The sequence below is a fragment of the Lepidochelys kempii genome, chromosome 10, assembly GCF_965140285.1.
Source record: "Lepidochelys kempii isolate rLepKem1 chromosome 10, rLepKem1.hap1, whole genome shotgun sequence".
Classification (NCBI taxonomy): Eukaryota; Metazoa; Chordata; order Testudines; family Cheloniidae; genus Lepidochelys; species Lepidochelys kempii.
Window position 1 is genome coordinate 32,721,851 of NC_136389.1, and position 21,272 is coordinate 32,743,122.

Sequence of the window (21,272 nt, forward strand, 5' to 3'; positions counted from 1 at the left end):
CTGAGGGGGGCAGTCAGGGGCCAGGAAGTGGGAGGGGGTGGGGGCCAGGCTGTTTGCGGTGGCACAGCCTTCCCTACCCAGCCCTCCATACAGTTTCGCAACCCCGATGTGGCCCCCAGGCCAAAAAGTTTGCCCGCCCCTGACTTAAATCAATATTTCCTTTTGTACTTCTTTATTTTCTAAAGAAAGGTGCTTATTGGTTGAGAATTGTTAAAACATGTTGTTTTACAATTAAATAGATAGAGCCTTTACACTGGATTTGATGGGTTTTTTTTTTTTTTGCCATTTAGGCGGGTACACTATAACTAGAGTAAGTATCCATGATGGGTGGAATCATAAATACTAATAATTTGAGAACTGAGCCAATCACAGCTCAGGTAAGGAGAAGCTATAACACAGGAACATGAGATCACCCAGGTGGGCTCAGCAGATGATCGTGATGAGATACAGGATGGTGTCTCCTGGAGTTAGAGGCCAGGTCTCAAAGCCTGTGATGACTTTGCAAGTCTCTTGAATCCAGTAGCACAGGCCTGGATCTCCCACAGGCTCAAGCTCCTAATACAGTACATGACCTATTGTGCCATAGTTATAAAGTGTGACCTCCAAATTTGAATGTTTTCCCTCCTAATTCTGTCTTTATTTAGAAAAGCAGTCTTTAACCCAAAGCTTTTTTTTTTATGAAGGCTCATGAAGTCAAGTATTTATTTTTTAATTAACATATTTTGTACTAACTTCAGATTTAATTTTAAACAGATTTATTTTTAAAAGAAAAACTTGTAATTTAAATGAAAAAATCCATTTTTAAAAAAATCATTATTTTTATCTCCCCGTGCTGTGCAGATTCAGATTGGCCTAAGAATGACTTGCCTGGCAGTGAAGACTCCCCCTAGCCCCAGTGTTGCCTTTATTCCAGATACTAACAGGTCTCAAACCTGAAGCTTTCAGGTGCATCCTTCTTAATATGCTTCCTTTTCCTTCGCAGGTGTGAATGACAGAGGAGGTGCCCCCAACTGCAGTTAGTGACATAAACCTGCGTCTTCTCTGCCACGATGACATAGATGTAGTGAAACAGCTCTGCGGTGACTGGTTCCCAATAGAGTATGTAACAGTCCTGCGGCGGGTGGAGGGGGCGCGTAGAGAGACGGTCTATAAACAATTGGTGTGAAAGTGCGGAGCTGAGAGCATAGGCAGGTACTGTGACAGCTGCCCCACGTGCTAATGTACTTCAGTCCTGACCATCACCCACTGCCTGTCCAGTCCTATGTCACCTATACAACACTGCCAATGGTCCATCAGTATTCAGGGGGTCTTGAGAATGAACAGCAGAAACAGATAAACTCTCGTTTCTTCAGCACCAACATCCTAAAGAATGTCAAAGCCCTCACCAAGGGAACTGTGGGCATCTTACAAGGAGCTTTGTAATAAAGGGGGGAAATCTTGGAGAGGGCTGCTTTTCTCCCCCCACCCCATTAAGGGAATACTTGTCAGATGGGTTACTGGTAGCATAGAATGAAATTAGCCAAGCTGGGATGTACTCCAGACACCTGGGTCAACACTCACACCCTTACAAAAAGTGCCAACAGATCTTTAATGATTACATGCGGAGGCCTTAGTTTTAACTCCATCCAGAAGAGACTCCCTCCATCAGCAAAGCTTCCTAGCTTGCATATCTATTGACTCTTGTAGAAGAGTGCTGCCTACTAGACTACCAACTACTTCCTTCAGCATCTGAGTGTTTATTGCAGGTCTCCCACTGAAGTCTTATTCTGGCCCAGCTTATGCTGTAACCCTGACAGATTCCACAGGGTGGCCTGACTGCAGGCTCATGGCTCAATTTGAAATGCTGTGTGTCCCCCTAAGCATTCATGGGTATTGTTCGTTTTTCTTCCCAGGTACCCTGACTCATGGTATCAGGACATCACTTCCAACAAGAAGTTCTTTTCCCTTGGAGCCACCTACAGAGGCACCATTGTGGGAATGATAGTAGCTGAAATAAAGAGCAGAACAAAGGTGCATAAAGAGGTAGGCAAGCCATAGTCTAAAATAAGATGTGCGTATACCCCCAAATGATTACCTGCTCTGGGGCCCATTTCTCACATGAGTAGCCAGGCAAGGAGAGAAGTCAAAAGACTACATTTTTCAGGATCTTTTATTGTGCACCACCAGCAGTTCATTTTACTAAGCTCCAGTTGGTTACACCTGTGCAAATCCCATTGAAGGCTGTGATGTTGCTGAGGGCATAACATGGCCTGTAGAACATTTGTATTACTATTGATGTGTAAGAGAGGATCCCAGTTTGACTCAAAGCCTAGAGTCTGTTTGCAGAAGCTGGGAGCGGATGACAGGGCATGGATCACCACTGTCGGAAGACAGGATACTGGGCTAGATAGACCACTGGTCTGACCCAATAGGGCCGTTCTTATGCAGGTTGGCAGAAAAAGCACATTCTAGCTGGTAAACTGCTGACGTTTGATCTGGACACTCAAATGTGGAACCCCACAATGCCATTTAACACCTTTCAGTAAACGACTAAACATGAAACAAGCGTGTTTAGTTAACAGTTAACTGTGGAGGACATTAAAGGAACTTAATGATTACTATCCCCCAACTGGCAAGAAATATGAAAATAGCAGAAACCCCTCCCCCAGCCCAAATAGGTTCTTTCCTTTTCCTCCATTTAGGGGGCTGTGTTTATCTCCCCATTTCCAACAGCTCCATAAAGGCACCTGGTATAAGAAAACTCTTCTGTAAATTGATGCTTGCTTTTGTTTTTACATTATACACTGTGCTATACACCTGTATCCTACTAAATGCTTTGTCATGTCTCTGCTCAGGATGGGGATATTCTAGCTTCCAATTTTGCGGTCGATACTCAAGTTGCTTACATTTTAAGTCTAGGAGTGGTGAAAGAATTTAGAAAACATGGAATAGGTAAGAACATTCTAAATAGCTTTTCTATGTCTGTTGCTGAGCACCAATCCATTGTGTGGTTTATTTATCCCTCGTGACTCATGTTTGGTATGTGGGTGAAGGTTATAGAACTAAGAATGCCTTGACTCTGCCCACTTCAGAGACTAGCTTGTACGCTAAGCTTGTATAGAACTTGTCATGTCTCACAGAATTGGAAATGGGATACAGATTACATCACAGTAGCCCGCTGTTGCATATACAGAGTGATTGAGAGTCCATACCATCTGGTTGCTGTTCAGTGGCCTCTGAAAAGAGTAAGTGGATCTCAGTCCAATTCCCAGTGGATAGCTGACCATGCTGAAAACACCGTCATAACTGTCAAACTTGCTAGCAGTGCCAGCAGATCTGCTGTGGACTGAGTGGCCATGGAAACAGAACTCCTCAAGCCCATGAAGCTGGTCCCTCCAGGACGGGGTTGAGGCATGCTGATAATGATGAGGGGTGGGGAGTGGGCACCGCCATTGATCATACCATGCCTGTGTTGTGCTGTGAGGGAGAACTACAGGCCTCGGAGGTTGCAAATGTGTGATGACATCTCCAGCTGTTTTAAAAAAAAAAAAAAAGAGGGAGAGGAAACAAGGGGGATTCAAGAAATAACATCATAATGTGGATCAGAATATGTCCATCAAGTGAGTGCAGTGATCAGTTTGAACCCCAGCTACAGCACAACAATTTCACTGCCATGGGGAAATCCTAAAGTAACAAATGTCTTACCCCTTTGATGTGGCAGAATGTATGCTTCAAGGCCAGATAAAATACTTTTTCTTCAAGTGATTTGCACATGTGTATTCCACTCTTGGGAAGTGTGCATAGCTGGTGGAAAAATTTTCCCTCAGCAGTATCTGTTGGGACAGCTCAAGCTCCCCCTGCTGTCACTCGCCACTACATGCAGGTATAAAGTGGGGAGCTGCCCCAGCCCACTTCAGTTCTTTCTTACTGCCCATGACAGTTGTTGGAATGTATTTGTCTTGCTTTAACAAGTACTCTCAGCATGTTATAGTTACCTGTTTGCATGGGTTTTAGTGTTAGAACTTGCACTAACCAAAGTTTACTACTTTCTTGGTTCCCCAATATGGGGTTCCACTGTTGGGACCAAGGAATGCCTCAGTCACTGAGCTTCAAGGCCTGTCTTTCATGTTCTAAATCGATGCTCATGAGTGACCTGCACTCAAGTTGTTTAAAGTGTCTGGGTGAGTCTCACATTAGGGGTTGGTGTCAAATTTGTAAGGACTTCAAGGCAAGGAGCAAGAAAGATAGAGAAGCCAGATTGAAGTTTCTTTTGATGTAGGCTGCTCTGAAACGACCTTAAGAGTCTTCCTGGTTGGGGGAGGGTGCTGAGCACTTTGGCTTCTGTGAGAAGCGTACCTCCAATGTTGGATTAGTCCTAGCACTCCTTGCTTTCTCTGGTGCCTGGGAAGAAACAAGGCTTCCACGGAGGCTGCTGGGACAGGAAGATCATCAGTTCCCAAGTCCATCAAGCAAGGGGACAAAGGGTCAAATAGAGTGCAATAAAAAGTGAAGCACTCCACCTCTCATTCATCAGCCAAGAGAGCACCATCAACTCTGGCTGCAGGGCAGGCACGATTGAATCTGGGGCCCAAAGTTTTTGTCTCTTGTGCACCAGTTAAAGACAATTCCATTACCATCCATGACAGACACATGTGTAGGAACAAGGAACTTGTTGAGCTTGTTGGTGCCAGTGTCCCCAAAGGTGCAGGAGATTGTTTCTATGGTACTGGCAGATCATCAGGCTCCATGGTGCAGCACCTAGCACCACATCAACCTCCTGTATCCCAGACCTCTTACCTGTCAGTACCATCGAGGAAAGATGGTGGTGATGGCTTCTCTTCAGTTATCTCTGGTTTCTTGACACTAATCTTCAGCAGGTGTCAGGAGAAGGTTATTCTTAATCTTCTGACTCTTGTCTCCCAACTGCAGTGTCTTGCTGCTCCCCTCCCACGTAAAAACAAGCGGAGGATAGGTATTGTGTTCTCTCTCAAGGCTTCCAGCATTTTTATTCCCAACCCTCTCCTGGATCCTTTGTTGTCTCAGCTACCAACAAGAGGGAACGCTGGGGCAGCAGGCGGCTGTCCCTAAGTTGAAGGACGCCAAAAAGCTTGACTTATTTGGTAGAAAAATGTGTTCTACGGTGGGGTTACAGCTTAGAATCACCAACCAGCAGGCTTTGTTAGGGTGATATGATTCTAACACCTGGAACTGTGTACTGAAATTTAGGGACAAGCTGTGGGAGGATGCTAAACAAGAGTTCCTTTCGCAGGTGAATGAGGGGAAGTTAGTGATGATAACTTCACTTCAGGATAGTTTAGATGCAGCTGAAGTGGCTGCTAGGACTCTGGCCTCTGCCATCATCATGCACTGGTGCTCATGTACTCTTTGGGGTTGGCCTAAGAAGTACAGCAGACTATTCAAGACCTGCCATTTGAAGGGTCATCCCTCTTCCTGATGCAGACAGGTTATAAACTTCACAGCTCCAAGGTGACTCTGAATTCCTTGGTATGTATACTTTTGACCCGTCAAGGAAACACTTTCATCCTCAGCAGTTCCATCGATACCCTACTCTTGAACCTTGCCAGGACCTAACAGACACTTCCTCAGTGCTTGGTCTTGAATTACTTTGGCCCAATGGGTCTTAAGTGACTTGGAAGTGGGAACACTCTCTTCATTTTGTTTCTTCCCCTCCTTCCCACCCTCCCTCCCCATCCCTCTTCAGGGACCACTCTCACAAGGAACTCCTCTTCCAGGAAGTGCAATCTTTCTTTTGCGTGGAAGCCATAGAAGAGGTTCCCGAATGTCAAAGGAACAGGGTTTTATTCCTGCTATTTCCTAATCCCAAAAGCAAAGGGAGGTCTCATATTTTTAGACCTCTGGCAATTCAAAAGATCTCTAAAAAAGATAATTTTGCATGGTCACACCGGTTTCCATTATCCCTGCCCTGTAGGCTGGAATGTCACGCTCAACTTAAAGGACACGTATTTCTATGTGGTGATTTATCAAGGCCACAGGAAGTATCTCAGGTTCCTATAAACCAGTCTAATTGCCAGTTCATGGTGCTGCCTCTTAGCCCTGTCATCAGCTTCCTGGATTTTTACAAAATGTGTGCCTTCCTGCGAAAGTTAGGAGTTACTCCTGAGGGCAGTCTGCACCGCAGCATTTTCAAAAATTTTATTTGTCAAATAAATGTGGAAGCTACAGCATGGTATTGGGGAGCACAGGCCGCTGGCTGCACAGAGGTGGGAGATCACTGTGCAGCTCCCCACTCTCGGGACACTGACTCAGCAGTGAGGCTGCACCCAACCCTGACACAGCACAAGGACCGGGCCTGCCCCAGAAACACCCCAGAGCCTTGCCCCTCCATCCAGGTGCACCAGGTGTGGGTAGGCAGGCAGGATCCAAGAGTGGAGGGGCTTAGCGTAGGGGAAATCCAGATGTGGGTTAAGAGGGTTCTGTGTGGGGCAATCTGGATGTGGGCAGCTCAGTGGGGGATCCGGGTGCGGGGAGGATCTGGATGCACAGCAGCTTGTTGTGGGGTTCTGGGTGCAACGGTAATGGGACTCTGCAGGGGGGTCCAGGTGAAGGTGGTTGGAGCTCAGTAGGAGGGTCTGGGTGTGGGGGAATAGGGCTCAGTGGGGGGTCCAGATGCTGGGGGAATAGGGCTCAGTGGGGTTGGGGCTCGGTAAGGTGGGGGTGCGGGTGGCTTGTCAGGGTGGTCCAGGTGCAGGGGGGTTTCTGGGTATGAGGGGGTCTGGATTCATGGGGTTTGGACGGATGGGGGCGCAGCTCCCTGTAGAGTGATCGCTCCCCCTGCAGCTGAGGAGCAATGGGCACAAGAAGCGTGGAGGGGGGAGTTTGCAGAGCTTCCTGCAGCCAGGGGAGAAATCCTGGGGCTGGATCTGATCCAACCCTGGATGCCATGCAGGGGAAGAGGAAGTCCCGTCCCGCCCAGCCCAGCCGGGACTAGCAGCTGAGTCCAGCGCAGGGTAGGAACCACCAGCCATGTCTTCCCCAGTTCCACCCCTGCCCCATGGTGATTTACCTCTCTACTGGCTGCCCTGGGCACCCGAAACATACTGCTGGGGAGGGTCACGTGACTGCTTTTGTGGCTTCCCTTTGCTTACCTGCCAGAAAATCATTTTTCTGTGGAGAAACCAAGAAATCTGCAGGGGACATAAATTCTGCACAGGTGTGGTGGCGCAGAATTCCCGCAGGAGTAAGAAGTACAAGTCTGTCTTTACCTGGATGACTGGTTTGTGAAAGGCGGTTTCAGGTGCAGTTCAGAGTAGTTTGTATCCAGTCAACTTTCAATGCATTGGGTCTGTTGATCAACTCAGATGTCTATCCTCTGAACTGGGGAGAGGATAGAATTTACAATAACATTATTGGGCTCCGCTCAAGCCAGAGTTTTCATTCCAAGGTCAAAGTTTCAGACAATTTGTTCCATTGTTTTAGATCTCAAGGTTCACTCACTTAATTGTATGAGGCTTCTTAGGCATATGGCCTCTTGCACTTGTATAATCTGGTGTGACAGACTTACGTCTCGGGCATCTACAAAATTGGCTGTCTTCCATATTCTTGCCAAGCCATTGCCCTCTAAACATCTTGGTGAGGGTGCCTTCTCATATTTTACCTTGTAGATTGGGGAACAAACCCTGTCAACGTATACCTAGGTGTTCGTTTGTCCACCCTCAGCTGCCACTGATGTTGGTGATAGACGTGTCTGCCTTGGGTGTTGAGCAGCTCATCTGGGTTCCCTGCAAATGCGAGGGTTATGGTCCACAAAGGACTTGACTCTGCACATAAACGTCAGGGAGTTGAAAGCCTGACACCAGTCGGATAGCTCTCCTACACCATGTCAAGGGGAAAAGCCTGCTCATTTTCAGAGAACAGTGGTAGTGTTCTAACTCAGCAGCCAGGGAGGGGGCCACTTGTCCCTGCTCTGTCAAAAAGCAATGCAGCCACACACACAGGTCATTTACAACTCAACACAAGTGGTCTTTCTGTTTAGATGTAGCCAGATTCATTTTCAAGCTGTGGGAATTTGTTCACATTGCAAGCAGGCCCATTTGCAACGAGAACAAACAGGAAGTGCCAGCGAGATCACAGTCTGGGTTCCCTCATGGACACTTTTCTTTGCCCTGGACAGGCAAGCTCCTGTATGCTTTCCCAACAGTTCCACTCCTTCACAGAGGGTTGCTAAAAATCAGACTGGCCCATGCTCGATTCATGTTTATAGCCCCAGCTTGGCCTCAGCAGCACTGGCTCTCCACCCTCCTATCCCTTTCAGTGGAAGCTCTGATATCACTTCCATTGGCCCCAGAGCTAGTATCTCAAGATCATGGTCCCCTGCTCCACCCAAACCTGCAGGCACTTCATTTAACAACCTTGATGGCCCATGGTCAGACTCTAGGGAGGAGTAGTACTCAAAAGAGGTTCAGGATGTGCTTTTAAATAGTAGGAAACCACCTACTAGATCTAGTTACCTCTCGAAGTGGAACCGTTTCTCTGTCTGGTATTGACAATCTAGAATTTGGCCGAATCCAGCATATCTTGGCGTATCTGTACCTAAAACAGCAAGAGTTGACTGTTTAATTCTATCAAAGTCCACCTAGCAGCTCGCTCTCCTTTCCCCTGTCAAGTTGGTGATCACTTTCAAAAATCTTATTGACATCTTTTTAGAAAAAAAGAATGGCCTGGAACAGTTGTATCCTCAGGTACAAGATCCTGTTTCTCCGTGGGACTTAAACTTGGTGTTGTCAAAACTTATGGGGCTCCTTTTAAGCCTTAAGACAGTTTACCCACGTCCTCATCCAAAGTTTGAGTCAAAATTGAGTTTCTAACTTCCACGTCAACCAAGTGATTTACCTGCCTTCCTTCTCCTCGAAGTCCCTCTTGAATAAAGATGGGGAACAGCTGCACACTCTGGATGTCAGGAGAGTGTCGGCATTCTAACTCAGCAGATCCAAGCAGTTCCATTTGTCTTCCCAGCTGTTTGTGGTGGTCACAGACAGGATGAAGAGCCTCCCACTCTCTTGTCAGTGGATTTTGTCTCAGTTAGCCTCCTGTATTTGCTTGTGCTGTGACTTGGCTGACATGCTGCCAAATGGAGTGATGGCATATTTGACAAGATTGCAAGCATTCTCTGTGACCTTCCTTGTTCAAGTTCCAAGCATTTGTAGGGTGGCAACATGGTCTTCAATGCACATGTTTGCATCCCATTATGCCATCACTCAGCATTCTGCCATATTTGGGTGAGTTGTCCTCCAGTGCTTGTTCAGATAGACTCTCTAATCTGCCCTCCTGATTTCCTGAGTTGTGAGCCACCAAGAGTATTCACATGGTCAATTGCTAAAAGAAAAAACTGTCACCTGTTCCATAACTGTTGCTCTTTTGAGATGTTCTACATGTCCATTCTACATCCCGCCCTCCCATCCCTCTGCATCAGACTTTTCCAGCAAGAAGGAACTGATGGGGTTTGTGGTCGGCTCCACAGTTTATACCTTTGTGCAGTGATGCATGGCAACAGAGGGCACTCATGCCTCCTTGATGGGTATTACTGAGGGAAAAATTTCTGACAACTGTGCATGGGGGACGCACATCAAGAGTGGAGTGGAGATGTGCAACGCATCTCGAAGAACAGCACTTACAGAACAGGTTAGTATGGTTTTCTGGTGTGAGAGCATGTACCATCCTTGTCCTTAAGCATCCAATTCATAGAAAGAAATGTGCCATTCAGACACTAGCAGCTGGGACCCATGCCAAGTCTGAAAGCAGTGACCACGTTAAGGTGTCGTGCAGCTGGGACCATGTTAGACTTGACTTGATTTATTTGACCTGTTCAGTAGTGTGACAGAGTCAGGCCAGATGGCTATAAGAGAGTGGTCGAAGGTAGATACGTTAGTTCCAGCTTAAGCAGGTCCCTTTTCCCTGGGTAAGATAACAGGGACTATTCCAGAACACTCAGGAACTTTCTAGAACTAATTAAGGTAGGCAGGCTAATTAGGACACCTGTAGCCAATTGGGAAGCTGCTAGAATTAATTAAGGCTAATCAGGACACTTGGTTTAAAAAGGCTGTCACTCCAGTTAGTGCGGTGTGCGTGTGAGGAGCTGGGAGCAAGAGGCACTAGGAGCTGAGAGTGAGAAGGCATACTGCTGGAGAACTGAGGAGTACAAGCATTATCAGACTCCAGGAGGAAGGTCTTATGTTGAGGATAAAGAAGGTGTTGGGAGGAGGCCATGGGAAAGTAGCCCAGGGAGTTGTAGCTGTCTCACAGCTGTTCCAGGAGGCACTCTAGACAGCTGCATTTCACAGGCCCTGGGCTGGAACCCGGAGTAGAGGGCGGGCCAACTCCTGATCAGACACAAAAGGAGTTGACCTGGACTATGGGTTCACGAAAACAGCCAAACTGAGGGCTGCCGTGAATCTCTGAGGTGAGCAAATCCGCCAATAAGCGCAAGACCCACCAAGGTAGAGAAGGAACTTTGTCACAGTAGATAGGATTATAATTGTCCTCCCCTGAGTGCTCACATCTGCAGACCCAGGCTGATATGATATGCCATAGAAATGATCTGGGTTGTGTCTGTGTGGGAGAGCACCAAACTGAAGCCTTGGTTCAAGCGCTGTCTTGGGACAAACTCTAGGTTATCCGGAGAACGGAATTCAGGGAAGTTGGTAAAGGGAGGGATCTCCTGTTTTCATAAGGAGGTCTCTGAGTCACCTTCAGATGCCCCAGCTGGTTGGTGCATCTTGCTGGAGTTTCTCCGTTAAAGTCAACATTTCTTGCACTTATTAAATTGGGACAGAATTTAGGAACACATTTTTCTGAAAGACCCTCTCTAAAGTCCATCCATCGCCTTGGATCAGCGTTCAGGATTAGATAGCTATTACAGACTAGTACATTGAAATGTTCCAGAACTACATAACGACGTTTGAGGGATTGATGTTTTGAGAGCCCTTCTTTTCTTATCCAAGAGCTCTTCCATTTCCACTCAAGAGGAAGGGGGAGGGATAGCTCAGTGGTTTGAGCATTGGCCTGCTAAACCCAGGGTTGTGAGCTCAATCCTTTTGAGGGGACCATTTAGGGATCTGGGGCAAAAATTGGGGACTTGTCCTGCTTTGAGCAGGGGGTTGGTCTAGTTGACCTCCTGAGGTCCCTTCCAACCCTGATATATTCTATGATTGTAAGAGCAAAACCTTTCATGCAGGAGACTTTTTGCTCCAGGCATTTTCCACCTTTATTGTAGCTCTGATTTCTGTAGCAGATTCTACATGGCTTCCGTTTCTGGTTCTTTCTTCTCCCGCACCTAGAAAGGAACGGGATGGAGCGTGGGATACAGAAAAGTGCAATAAACTGTTGAGAATTGAACTGCTCTTATTTTATTACTCATTTAGATTTCCTGGGATGGGTGGGAAAGTGTGCAAAATCTTAGCAATGCAGTACTTATCTTTCCAGGTACACAGAAGAGAAATTACCATGCAGCTTCTATATTTAAATACTCTTCCACATTGAATTCCCAAAACCAGGTTCTGTATTGCTGATATCTAGTTTGTTTTAATTCTACCTCAGTGCTAGGGGCTGGACTGGATGACCTGTTGTTTAGGACCAGAAGAGACCTCTTGTTTTATATCAGCCTCCTTAGCTGGCCTTGTACTTAGGCAGAGGGGGTAACGTTATGTACTGGGTAGGGATTTTCAGAAGCACCTACATGGCGTAGGGGTACAACTCCTGACTTTCAATGAGACTTGTGCTCCTAAACTACTTGGGCACTTCTGAAAAATCCCATTCACTATGTGGTTCTTTACACATGGATTGTAAAACCGTAGCACAAATGAGGTTCATGTGTTAGGACGTCTGCTAGTGAATCATGTCTTTACCATTGCCCAGTGGTACCTCTACTGGGAGAAGTTAACAATAGCTTAACTTGGGCAAATGTGTTTTGTTCAGTTATTGTAATGTGGCCATCCCAGATTCACACTGGAAGTCATGCATGGAAGCTGTGCCCCTTGACTGTATCCTGGGCTGTTCATATGAGACTTGGGGCATTTAGGGGTACAGAACCAGTAGAAGCCACTTCAGGTCAAAGGAGCCTCTTAGTGTGTGAGGCTAGATATTCAACATTAGAGGCGTGTGTGAAGACACATAAAGCTGGGTCCACCACACGGTACTGACTGCTCAGATGAACCTCCAGACCTAGTCTCCCAAGGCCAAGTGCATGCACTGTGCCCCTTCACTGACAAGTGCCAGATGAAAGATTCTAGATGGCTGGAGCCAAACTCCCAGGAGCTGATGGAGAGCTAAAGCCCTCCCTTATCTTTTAATTAGAGTTTAGCAAGACAAGTGCATGTGACCTGTTTGTCAGTTGCATTTTGCTCTTTACAATTTCAAAATGACTTTAAAACACTGAGTGTTCAGACCTGAAGAAGAGCTCTGTGTAGCTCAAGAGCTTGTCCCTTCCACCAGCAGAAATTAGTCCAATAAAAGATATCACATCACCCGCCTTGTCTCTCTAGAACACTGAATGTACTCCTGTGACCTAGCTGCTGCTAGTCAAGGTGACAGGTCAGCCATTCTAAAACTAAATGGTTCCAGCAACCACCTTGCCAGCCCAATGGGAGTAGCTGTTTGGCTGGCAGTGGGCTATTGCTGGTAAGTCCTTGTGCCTGGAATGCTCATAACTGTGGGGGCCACAGCTGCATGTGTAAACCTTGTTACAGTCTAAATCCAGCCCTGCAGACTCCCACCAATCAATGGCTTTTAGGAGGGACCGCTCCCACCCTATACAGCCTTGAGTTTTCTGAAGCCCAGTATTGTAGAGAGGAAGGAGCTTATTAAGACCACCCAACCCAGGTTCTGCTGGCTGTTCTGAAAAGGGTGAATGAGAATGAGGAAAGATCTAGGAGCAGTGTTCCCTCTAATTTTTTTACATCCATGTGCAGAATGAATTTTCTTATGTACACCAATATGGAGTTGATGTGTGGTGGAGGAAGGGCCAAGGGGTTCAGAGTGTGGGAGGGGGCTTGGAGGTGGGGCTGAGGGTTGGTGTGCAGGGGGTGAGGGCTGTGGCCTCAGGAGCTCGGGGCTGGGGGAGGGGCGCCTCTCCCCGCCTACCTGCACGGCCCTTGAGAGCCTGCTGCGTGGCCACGCAGCTTACAGGGAACTTAATCTAGGAGCTTTGTTCAGAGGCAGTGATGGTGCGTGCAGAGGCTTGGCTGCACTCTCCACCCTGTCCCAGTGAGAGCGCTGCTGCTCTGTGTAATGCTGTTCTTCCTTCCTTTGATAGGTTCCCTCTTACTTGAAAGCTTGAAGGATCATATATCGACAACTGCCCAAGACCACTGTAAAGCCATCTACTTGCATGTCCTCACCACCAACAATACAGCAATTAACTTCTATGAAAATAGAGACTTTAGACAGCACCACTACCTGCCCTATTATTATTCTATCAGAGGGGTCCTCAAAGACGGCTTCACCTACGTTCTATACATCAATGGCGGACATCCTCCTTGGACAATCTTATATCCTTTACCTTGGATTTGATTAGCTGCAGAGCGAGATAACCAGACACATGGTATTTGGAGTAAAACAAATCCTGCAAAGCAAGTCTGTTTGCATTTGGTGACTCATCCCAATTTAAGGGTAGGCTTCACTGAACTGGATTCCTTGCTTTCCAGAAGAGATTTGGATTTGTCTCTGGCATGTTTGTGCCGGACTTCCTCAAGGGTGCTGTGGGATCCGTTCAGTAGAACAGTACATGTCTCTTGTGAGGTTAGAGATGTATATCTTGTCTACATTGGGTGACTGATGGTAATGCAACTGTTTAGCTAGGACTAGGTGTGGTGTGGATGGGCACTGTGCAAAACTCCCTCAGCACAGCTCTGCTGATTGCACCTGAGGCAAGACCTGCAGTTCCTGCCCTGCTATTCCAGTCCTGGGCTCCCCACATGGCTCTGTCAATGTATCTAAGGACTCCTGTACAGTACATAGTTTTCAGAGTAGCAGCTGTGTTAGTCTGTATCCGCAAAAAGAAAAGGAGTACTTGTGGCACCTTAGAGGTTAACAAATTCACGAAAGCTTATGCTCTAATAAATTTGTTAACCTCTAAGGTGCCACAAGTACTCCTTTGTACAGTACATAGGCTTTGCTGGCATAGCTGTGTCAGCAGAGCCCCCTGGTGGAGATGGAGCACAAACCAACAGTTGTTCTGTCAGCATAGCTAATGATGATCGGGGAGCAGAAGCACCCTTCAGTCAGCATAGTTGTGTCTACACTGGGGGGTTGCCAACATTGCTGTGCTGGCTAGGGGGTGTGATTTCCCACCCCACATGCTCCTAGCTGACACAGCTGTGCTAGCAACACTTAGTATCCAAAGCCTTAATCCCAACCTACAGCATCATCTTCTGATCCGGTCTTGGCTTCCGCTTGAGCAGAGACTGCTCCATTGTGTGGTGGCTTCCACCCGGTGCCTTCCAAATGGTTTCGCTGCTGACATGTCTGGGGACTTGAAGTCAAGTCTCAGAAATGAAGGGCTAGTGAGCTCTTTTCCTCCTGTCCAGAGAAGTCAGGCAATGTCTGCCCTTTTGTTGGGTATATCAGAAACTTGCTAACCATCGTAGGTCATGCAGAGTGGAGCCTTCACAACGCTAATGGTGTGGTGGGCTCCAAATGCAGCTGGACGCATGCTATTCAGTGACCTGTCTTACTCCACACTTCTGAACGGCTCTAAGGATCCACACTCTCCTGAGGGAGGCAGAGTGGGTACAGAACAGAGATGACAAACTAAATTATAGGATATACTTCAGGTCAGTCAGTCTCGGTGGAGCATAAAGAAGTCCCTTCTCCCTAACTCTTTATGGTAACGTGGTTGTATCTGAGCAATCAAAATGTCTCTGCTGTCAGACGGGCCATGGCTCCAGCAGCTGGAGTGCTGTGGAGTGAAAGGGACACTAGTGGTTATTCAGCTAAAGCATTTCCTGGGCAAATTACAAGGAATGTTCCCCAAGTGTCCTCCTCTTACTGTGCAGTACAGACCTGCTTATTTGTACCTGAGCAGTTAGATATGAAGGGCAGGTAGCTGGCCAGTGCTGCTTTGCATGGCTTAGCTCTCATTGCCTATTACTGTCCTACGGGCTGCTGTCAATACAGTGTTTTAGGTTGTTTCTTACATTTCACTGTAAATATCCCTGTTCTCCTTAACTGAGGCTCACTGACTACCTACAGCACATTGGCTCAACGCTCGCCAGCCTGAGCCCATGTTCGATTCCTCACCGGATATACCGCCAAGCCCAGAGTCTCCTCCGCAGCCTGCTGCCATGGTCTGGCATTTCCGCAAAGAGTGGTATTGAATACAGCCGGGCAACGTGACACAGTCAGATGGTGACAGCAAAGCGAGAGGTAGGGAGCTGTGAGAATGGGGTTTACCTTCTCTCTGGAGCACTGCACTGCAACAAGTCAGTGGCATAATCGCTCCACTGAAGCGTCTGGGGCATATGAGGCAAGATGCCTAAAGCAAGGGTCACTGCAACATAGACTGTGCGGCTCAGCATACAATTCAGCCTCTTGGAAACGGCTAGAGCCCAGCTTCTGAGAGAGCTGCACCCTGGGATCCCTCTGGTCTCAAGTTGCAGTGGGGGAGGTTTAGATTGGATATTAGGAAAAACTTTTTCACTAAAGAGGGTGGTGAAACACTGGAATGCGTTACCTAGGGAGGTGGTAGAATCTCCTTCCTTAGAGGTTTTTAAGGTCAGGCTTGACAAAGCCCTGGCTGGGATGATTTAACTGGGAATTGGTCCTGCTTTGAGCAGGGGGTTGGACTAGATGACCTTCTGGGGTCCCTTCCAACCCTGATATTCTATGATTCTATGATTCTGTGCAGGGCTGTAAACTGGCAACTATTTAATAATCTTGCCTCTTTTGTTTTTGACTTTGCTCCTGCTACAGTTGATGGCAGAATGCCTATTGACTTAAGGCCCTGATTTCCTCCGCCCCCCCACCCCCGAGAGTTAATGTGATGTAATTTATTTGAGCCCAGTGAATGTTGTTAAAAGCAATCTGCTGCTGGTGACCCCTTTCCTTGAGCTTTTAGAGCACCTCAGCTGGGCCCTGAGCATTTGAGACTGCCCCCCCAGTTCCACAGGGTCTGGAAATCAGAATAGCAAACTCCCCATTCTCCTCCCACTGGCTTAAATGCGCAAAGCCCCGGCGTCTTAGACTGTAAGCACAATGTCTGTCCTGTCCCTTCCATGGTTTTCAGACAGCTGTTCTCTTGTCTTTAATAGGATCATTCTTCCCTTTATCTCCTGAATCATCTGGCTCTGCACTGATTCCAGTTATGCGGGCTTCCTATCAACAACCCAGCCTCTTAAAATTGACCACTCAGCGGTGGATTGACTGAGATTTGGCAGACCGTATGCTTGACTTGCTGTAGCCCTGATTTGCCATCTTCTTGCCAGAGTCCCAAGGCATCTTGTGTGGATTGACAGTCATTACTGTCTTATAAGGGGTGTCACTGTGCTGTAGGCAAGTGGCCCTTCCTATTACAGCTCTGTGTGTTACTCCTCCCCTCCTCTCCCTCTCCCCTTGCTTTTGGCCAGTACTCACGTAGATGCACATAGTTGTACATGAGATGGACAAGGATGCAGTCATCTGCTTTGCCATAGCATAGCTAATGACAGGAATGTACAATAAGGCAATCAACATGCACTGATCAACCATGTTAGAACCCACACAATACATCAGAGGGCCAGGGCTGGGCCATGTCCTCTTAGTCCAAGGCCCAATGGAAATGGGGCACATTTCTCTTGGGCTCCCGTGCTCCTGCTGAGGAGTCTGTGTTGCTGCTGGTAACACTCCTGACCACTCACAGGAAGGAAATTGCTGCTGAGATGCCCAGAGATAGTCATCACCCCATGACTTAAAAAGAAGTGTCTGATTCACGATGCTCCAAAGTAGAAGACAGGGATTGAAATTACTGTTTCATAGTGAAATATATATATACTGTATAGATCCTTCTGCCTTGAGTGTGAGCTAGAGCTCACCAGGATATGAGTGGGGGAGATGTATAGAGTTATTCCTGTAGTTGGAGCCCCTGAGGAAAGAGAGTGAGACATCTCCATTCCCTTACCTTGTCACCATTGGAACCTAAGTTAATCTCCCGCAGGCTCTCTAGGAATGAGATTTGTGCACAGATTGCTGCTTTTGAAGTAAATTAGCTGCTGCCCCTCTTGTGTTTGTAGAGACTGCAGGCCATGAGAGATGTGCAGGGGATGGGCAGCCTCCCTGCGTCTTTGCCAGGAGTCTGGTATTGAAGTCCCTGAGGAGGCTGCAATGTGACTGTCAATAGTGAAATGCTTGCTTTGTTTGTACAAGACTTGTGCAGGACACTTGTCTCCCCATGTGGAGCTTGCCAGACATTGACCTCCCCAATAGGCAGAAGGCCCCAGACCCTCCCCACGTATTAAATTAATGTGCAAAAAGATCCCATAGCCACAGGAGTGGCACCTGAGTGCAAGCAGGACATTAGAATAGTGCTGTCCCTCAGCTCTGCTAGTGGGAGCATTTAGAACGGAGCAAATAGGAGCAAAGCATACACTGTTGGTAAATGCCTGGCCTCCTTCCAGCAATGGTCAACAAGCCCCTTCTTCCCCTGGCGGAGGCTGTGCTCCCTTGGCTCTGCACCCCTGTCCCCACTGTTCATGTACCCACTTTGAAACTGGGAGTTGGCAGAGGAAGTCTTGAACTAAAGTTGGTGTGTTGTCTCCTGCTGCTGGCAGTGTGGGTGGCAGGTATCTAGGAGGTTACTATTGAGACAGGGAGTGATGGGGTCTTACAGCACAAAGTTGCTTAAAGTAACTTAAATCTGCTGGAAGAACTAGCTCTCCAGATGTCACTTAAAGACAAGTCAATGTCTAACTGTAGAGGATAACTATCCCCTTGCTATTACCATGCCAGCTGCTATCTAAATAGGGTGAGAATAGCATCTGTCTTGTCAGGGGCCTCTGCCTGGCACTGCCAGAATCCCAAATAAAGGGCAGTGTTGGCACCCCCCTTCAGGAGGCTCTGAGAAGCCCGTTTTTTAAATACAGAATGTGTGCTGCAGATACAGCTTGCACTCTTAACCCTGTCCCATGTGGGTTGGAGCCAAGCCCAGGAAGTTTCTTCAATCAGGCCCTGGGATGCCACTGTGTGTCTTCCCTTGAGGCAGCAGTGGGGATCATTATTGAAGGTGTTGTTCATTTCCCAGCTCAGCAGGACATGCTCAGCTTCATTTGTTATATTGCTGGAATAGATTGTTTCTCAGTCAAAGCATTCTAGCTATAATGCGTAAGAACAGCTGGGATTTTAGCAGGAAAATTCCTTTTGTGGAGCTGGTACAGATGCACAAACTGCTGCTGTGCAGTGGGGAAATGTCTGAGCTTCAAAATGGATGCTTCACTTGGTGTAGATCATGTGGGCTGAAGGAGGCTAATGACTCGAAGGGAGAGGGCCTCTGGGGAAAGCTGGAGAATGGGTTGGTGTTGGGGCTGCACAGTCGTCATTGTGTGTCTAATTCAGTGCAGTGTGGCAGGTAGAGCCCCTGCCTGAGAAAGAGGGCAGTGACTGACCAGCATGGGCTGGGACCAGAGTTTTATGGGCAAACTTCCCCCATTCTCTGTGAGGAGGGGAGATCTAGCCAGTGCCATGCAGTGATCTCACCAGGTCCTGCAATGGGATGATCTTCACCCATTCAGACTGAGAATCAGCCCTCCTACCCCACCAGCTCTGCTTCATTTTTGTGCATGTACCTTACATCTTTCAGGTCTTTTGGCTGGGGAGCCCTTCTCTTGCAAAGTTGTCTCCCAGGAAGGAATGGAATCTCTGTATGTGTATGTGCACTCCATGCTTTGCAGCCAGGGCCACCCCACCCAGCAGGCTGGGCAAGATGACAGTCCTCTCCTGACACTGAAATGTCTTAGATCCAGCATGACAGTTAAGCTGCTTAGAAGTGGTTTTTTTAAAGGGCTACTCTGAACCAAGCCTGTTTCCTTGGGATGGGCTGACACCTCCCCAGAGAACTTGTCAGCCTTGTTCTCCTGTCACCTTGTTTTTCTTGTCTCCCTGGCCCACCTGCCTGGTATGGATACCAGTGTGCTCTGTATGGGGGGCGGGCGAGGGAGGAAGAACTGTTTCGTAATCATCCAACAGAAACTTTTAGCAAATGTTTTCAGTGTAAAGAAGTTCTAACCCAGTATTCATTATGCACTCAGCTGCTGGGCCACATGGGATGTTAAGGGCTGCAGCCCTTGTGGGGTACATCCCTCTGATCTGCCCAGCCCAGGTCTCCAGACTCTGGCTGATTTACAGCAGCCTGAGATTTCCTCTCCCTTCAGTGCCCATCTGTATTCTAGTCAGGAAACGCCATCCTGCTTCCCCTGTTGGACCTGTGCTGTTGGTGGTATGGGAGCTAAGAGGGTGAGGGGACCAGAGATGTCTGTAATAGACTGAATCTGCTTCTCACTGGCAACCTGCTTTCTGTGTAGTTAGGAATGGGTGCCATCTAGCCTTCCCCCTGCCTGCCATAAGACTTGTACTGCTCCTGGTTGGGCCTCTCTAGCTTCTGTGTGCAGGAAGTGGAGGAAATGTGGGCATCCTAGGACTGATGGGCTTTTCCTAGGGAGGGGCAGTTACCCTGTGGAACCTCCTTGTTCACTCCCTTGTCCTATCCCCATGCACATGTCCTAGTATTGCATTTTTAATTTGTGTGTGCTAATGAAGTGCAGGGCCACATGGCTGAGTTAGCCTGCTCTTGTACACACAGGAACCAAAATAGGGAGTGATCAGTCTGTTGTTGGTGCAGCTGCTGCATTAACATGCGCCACAGAGGAACAGATTCTCTAGCTGCCAGTAAAATCACCAACAATCCTTCCGTTTTGGGGCTGCCGTAGAGGTACTCAGAGGGACAGGGTCTGATTGGCTTGAACTCCTATTACAGACCCTTCCTGGAGAGGCCTTGCCATTCACAGTCATTGTGTGACAGATGGCTTTATTCTCAACATGTTTTTAGATGGGGCTTGTTGGTTCTTCCCACTGTAAATGAGTTGGGTCCCTAGTGGGAAAAATCCTGAGCTCTCCCTTCTGTGCCAGTGAGATCTTCCCAGGCAGAGCAGCCATTGCCAATCTGCTTTGGCCAAGGCCTCTGGCTGAAAGGATTTGTCAGTTGAAACTGTTCCTGGTAATGCTGTATGGAGGCTCCCAGCTGTGAAATTACAGGGGCACCTATTCAAGCCCGGCTCCCTGCCCAAGCAGACTTTGCCAGGTGCTCTGTTTGAGCTTTCAATCATGTATCCTACACTGTAGTATTTAGGACTGTGAATTTTCCAATGTAAATGACCCTTCATCTAGTGGCTCCAGGCAGATTCCATTTCCTCACATCCAGAGGGAGAGGCTTTGGTTTCTCTCAAGGCATCTTAACCTAATTTGTAGTAACTGGTTTTGTATCTCCCCCCTCCCCCCCAGTAGCTCATTTTTTTAAGTGTGTACACCTGTGCCTGAGGATTTAGTTGCTAAATATGCTTCAGTGTGCATGGGGTTTGTGTTCCTTGCACTTTACTATCTCTCTGAAATAGCTGTACAATACAGAATGTTTTTTCCCATGGGTCTGGGTTTGAACTCTTCCAACTGTTTTTGTACCCATAGCTGTTGTCTATGCTAACTACCAGTACTCCAGCAAGAGGAGACAAGCTACTTGTCCTACCTGCGATGCCCCTGTATGAACTCTGTCCTCATTGCAACAGCTTGTCAGTCACACCACCCCTCCTGCCCTGTTATTTATTGAAGAGCATATTGCTGCCACAGTCAGCCTGTCTCTCTAAATGTCTTTAATTAAAATGATTTTTTCTTTTGTGATTCTCCTGCTTGTTTTCAAGTATAAGTCTGGATTTAAACTGCTGCTCTTGCCAACGGCAACCATGCTGCAGTGTGCTCCATAAACACAGGTGTCAAAGGCAAAAAGCACCTGTTCTCCTTAGAGTGCTGGGTGAGTTAGCTGGGCCATCCTCCCAGACAAGCTTTGCCCCAGTCAGCCCTAGCAGAGAGCATTGCTGAGGGGCTTCAGTGACCCCATTGCTGGAACAGCCATTTCCTTTCAGAAAGTGGCTGGGGAGAGCCCTGCCAAGAGTCAGCACAATCCTGCACACCTATGAATTTTGGTTGAAGTGACTTGCACTACTTCCCATTGACAGTGGCACCTGGTAGTGTTCTCTGCACTGTCAGGGCTGTCTGCGTAGCAGCTCTTCTGTCTCATCAGCAGG

General features: G+C 47.7%; 1 protein-coding gene across 3 annotated transcripts in view; it reads left to right on the top strand.

The window, feature by feature from the left end:
* NAA60 (N-alpha-acetyltransferase 60, NatF catalytic subunit) overlaps window positions 1–20,868 on the top strand; it is a 44,451-nt gene extending 23,583 nt beyond the window's left edge. For 2 of the 3 annotated variants that reach the window (XM_073362733.2, XM_073362732.2), the window contains exons 2-5: window positions 983–1,098; window positions 1,893–2,022; window positions 2,835–2,931; window positions 13,268–13,541. In XM_073362733.2, the coding sequence (XP_073218834.2) occupies window positions 989–1,098; window positions 1,893–2,022; window positions 2,835–2,931; window positions 13,268–13,524 (594 nt within the window). In that variant the 5' untranslated portion in view covers window positions 983–988 and the 3' untranslated portion in view covers window positions 13,525–13,541. Of the gene's footprint in view, window positions 1–982; window positions 1,099–1,892; window positions 2,023–2,834; window positions 2,932–13,267; window positions 13,542–15,191; window positions 15,379–16,262 lie in introns of those variants that run through there. The other variant, XM_073362731.2, reaches the window with a different exon arrangement.
* Window positions 20,869–21,272: the final 404 nt, after the last annotated feature.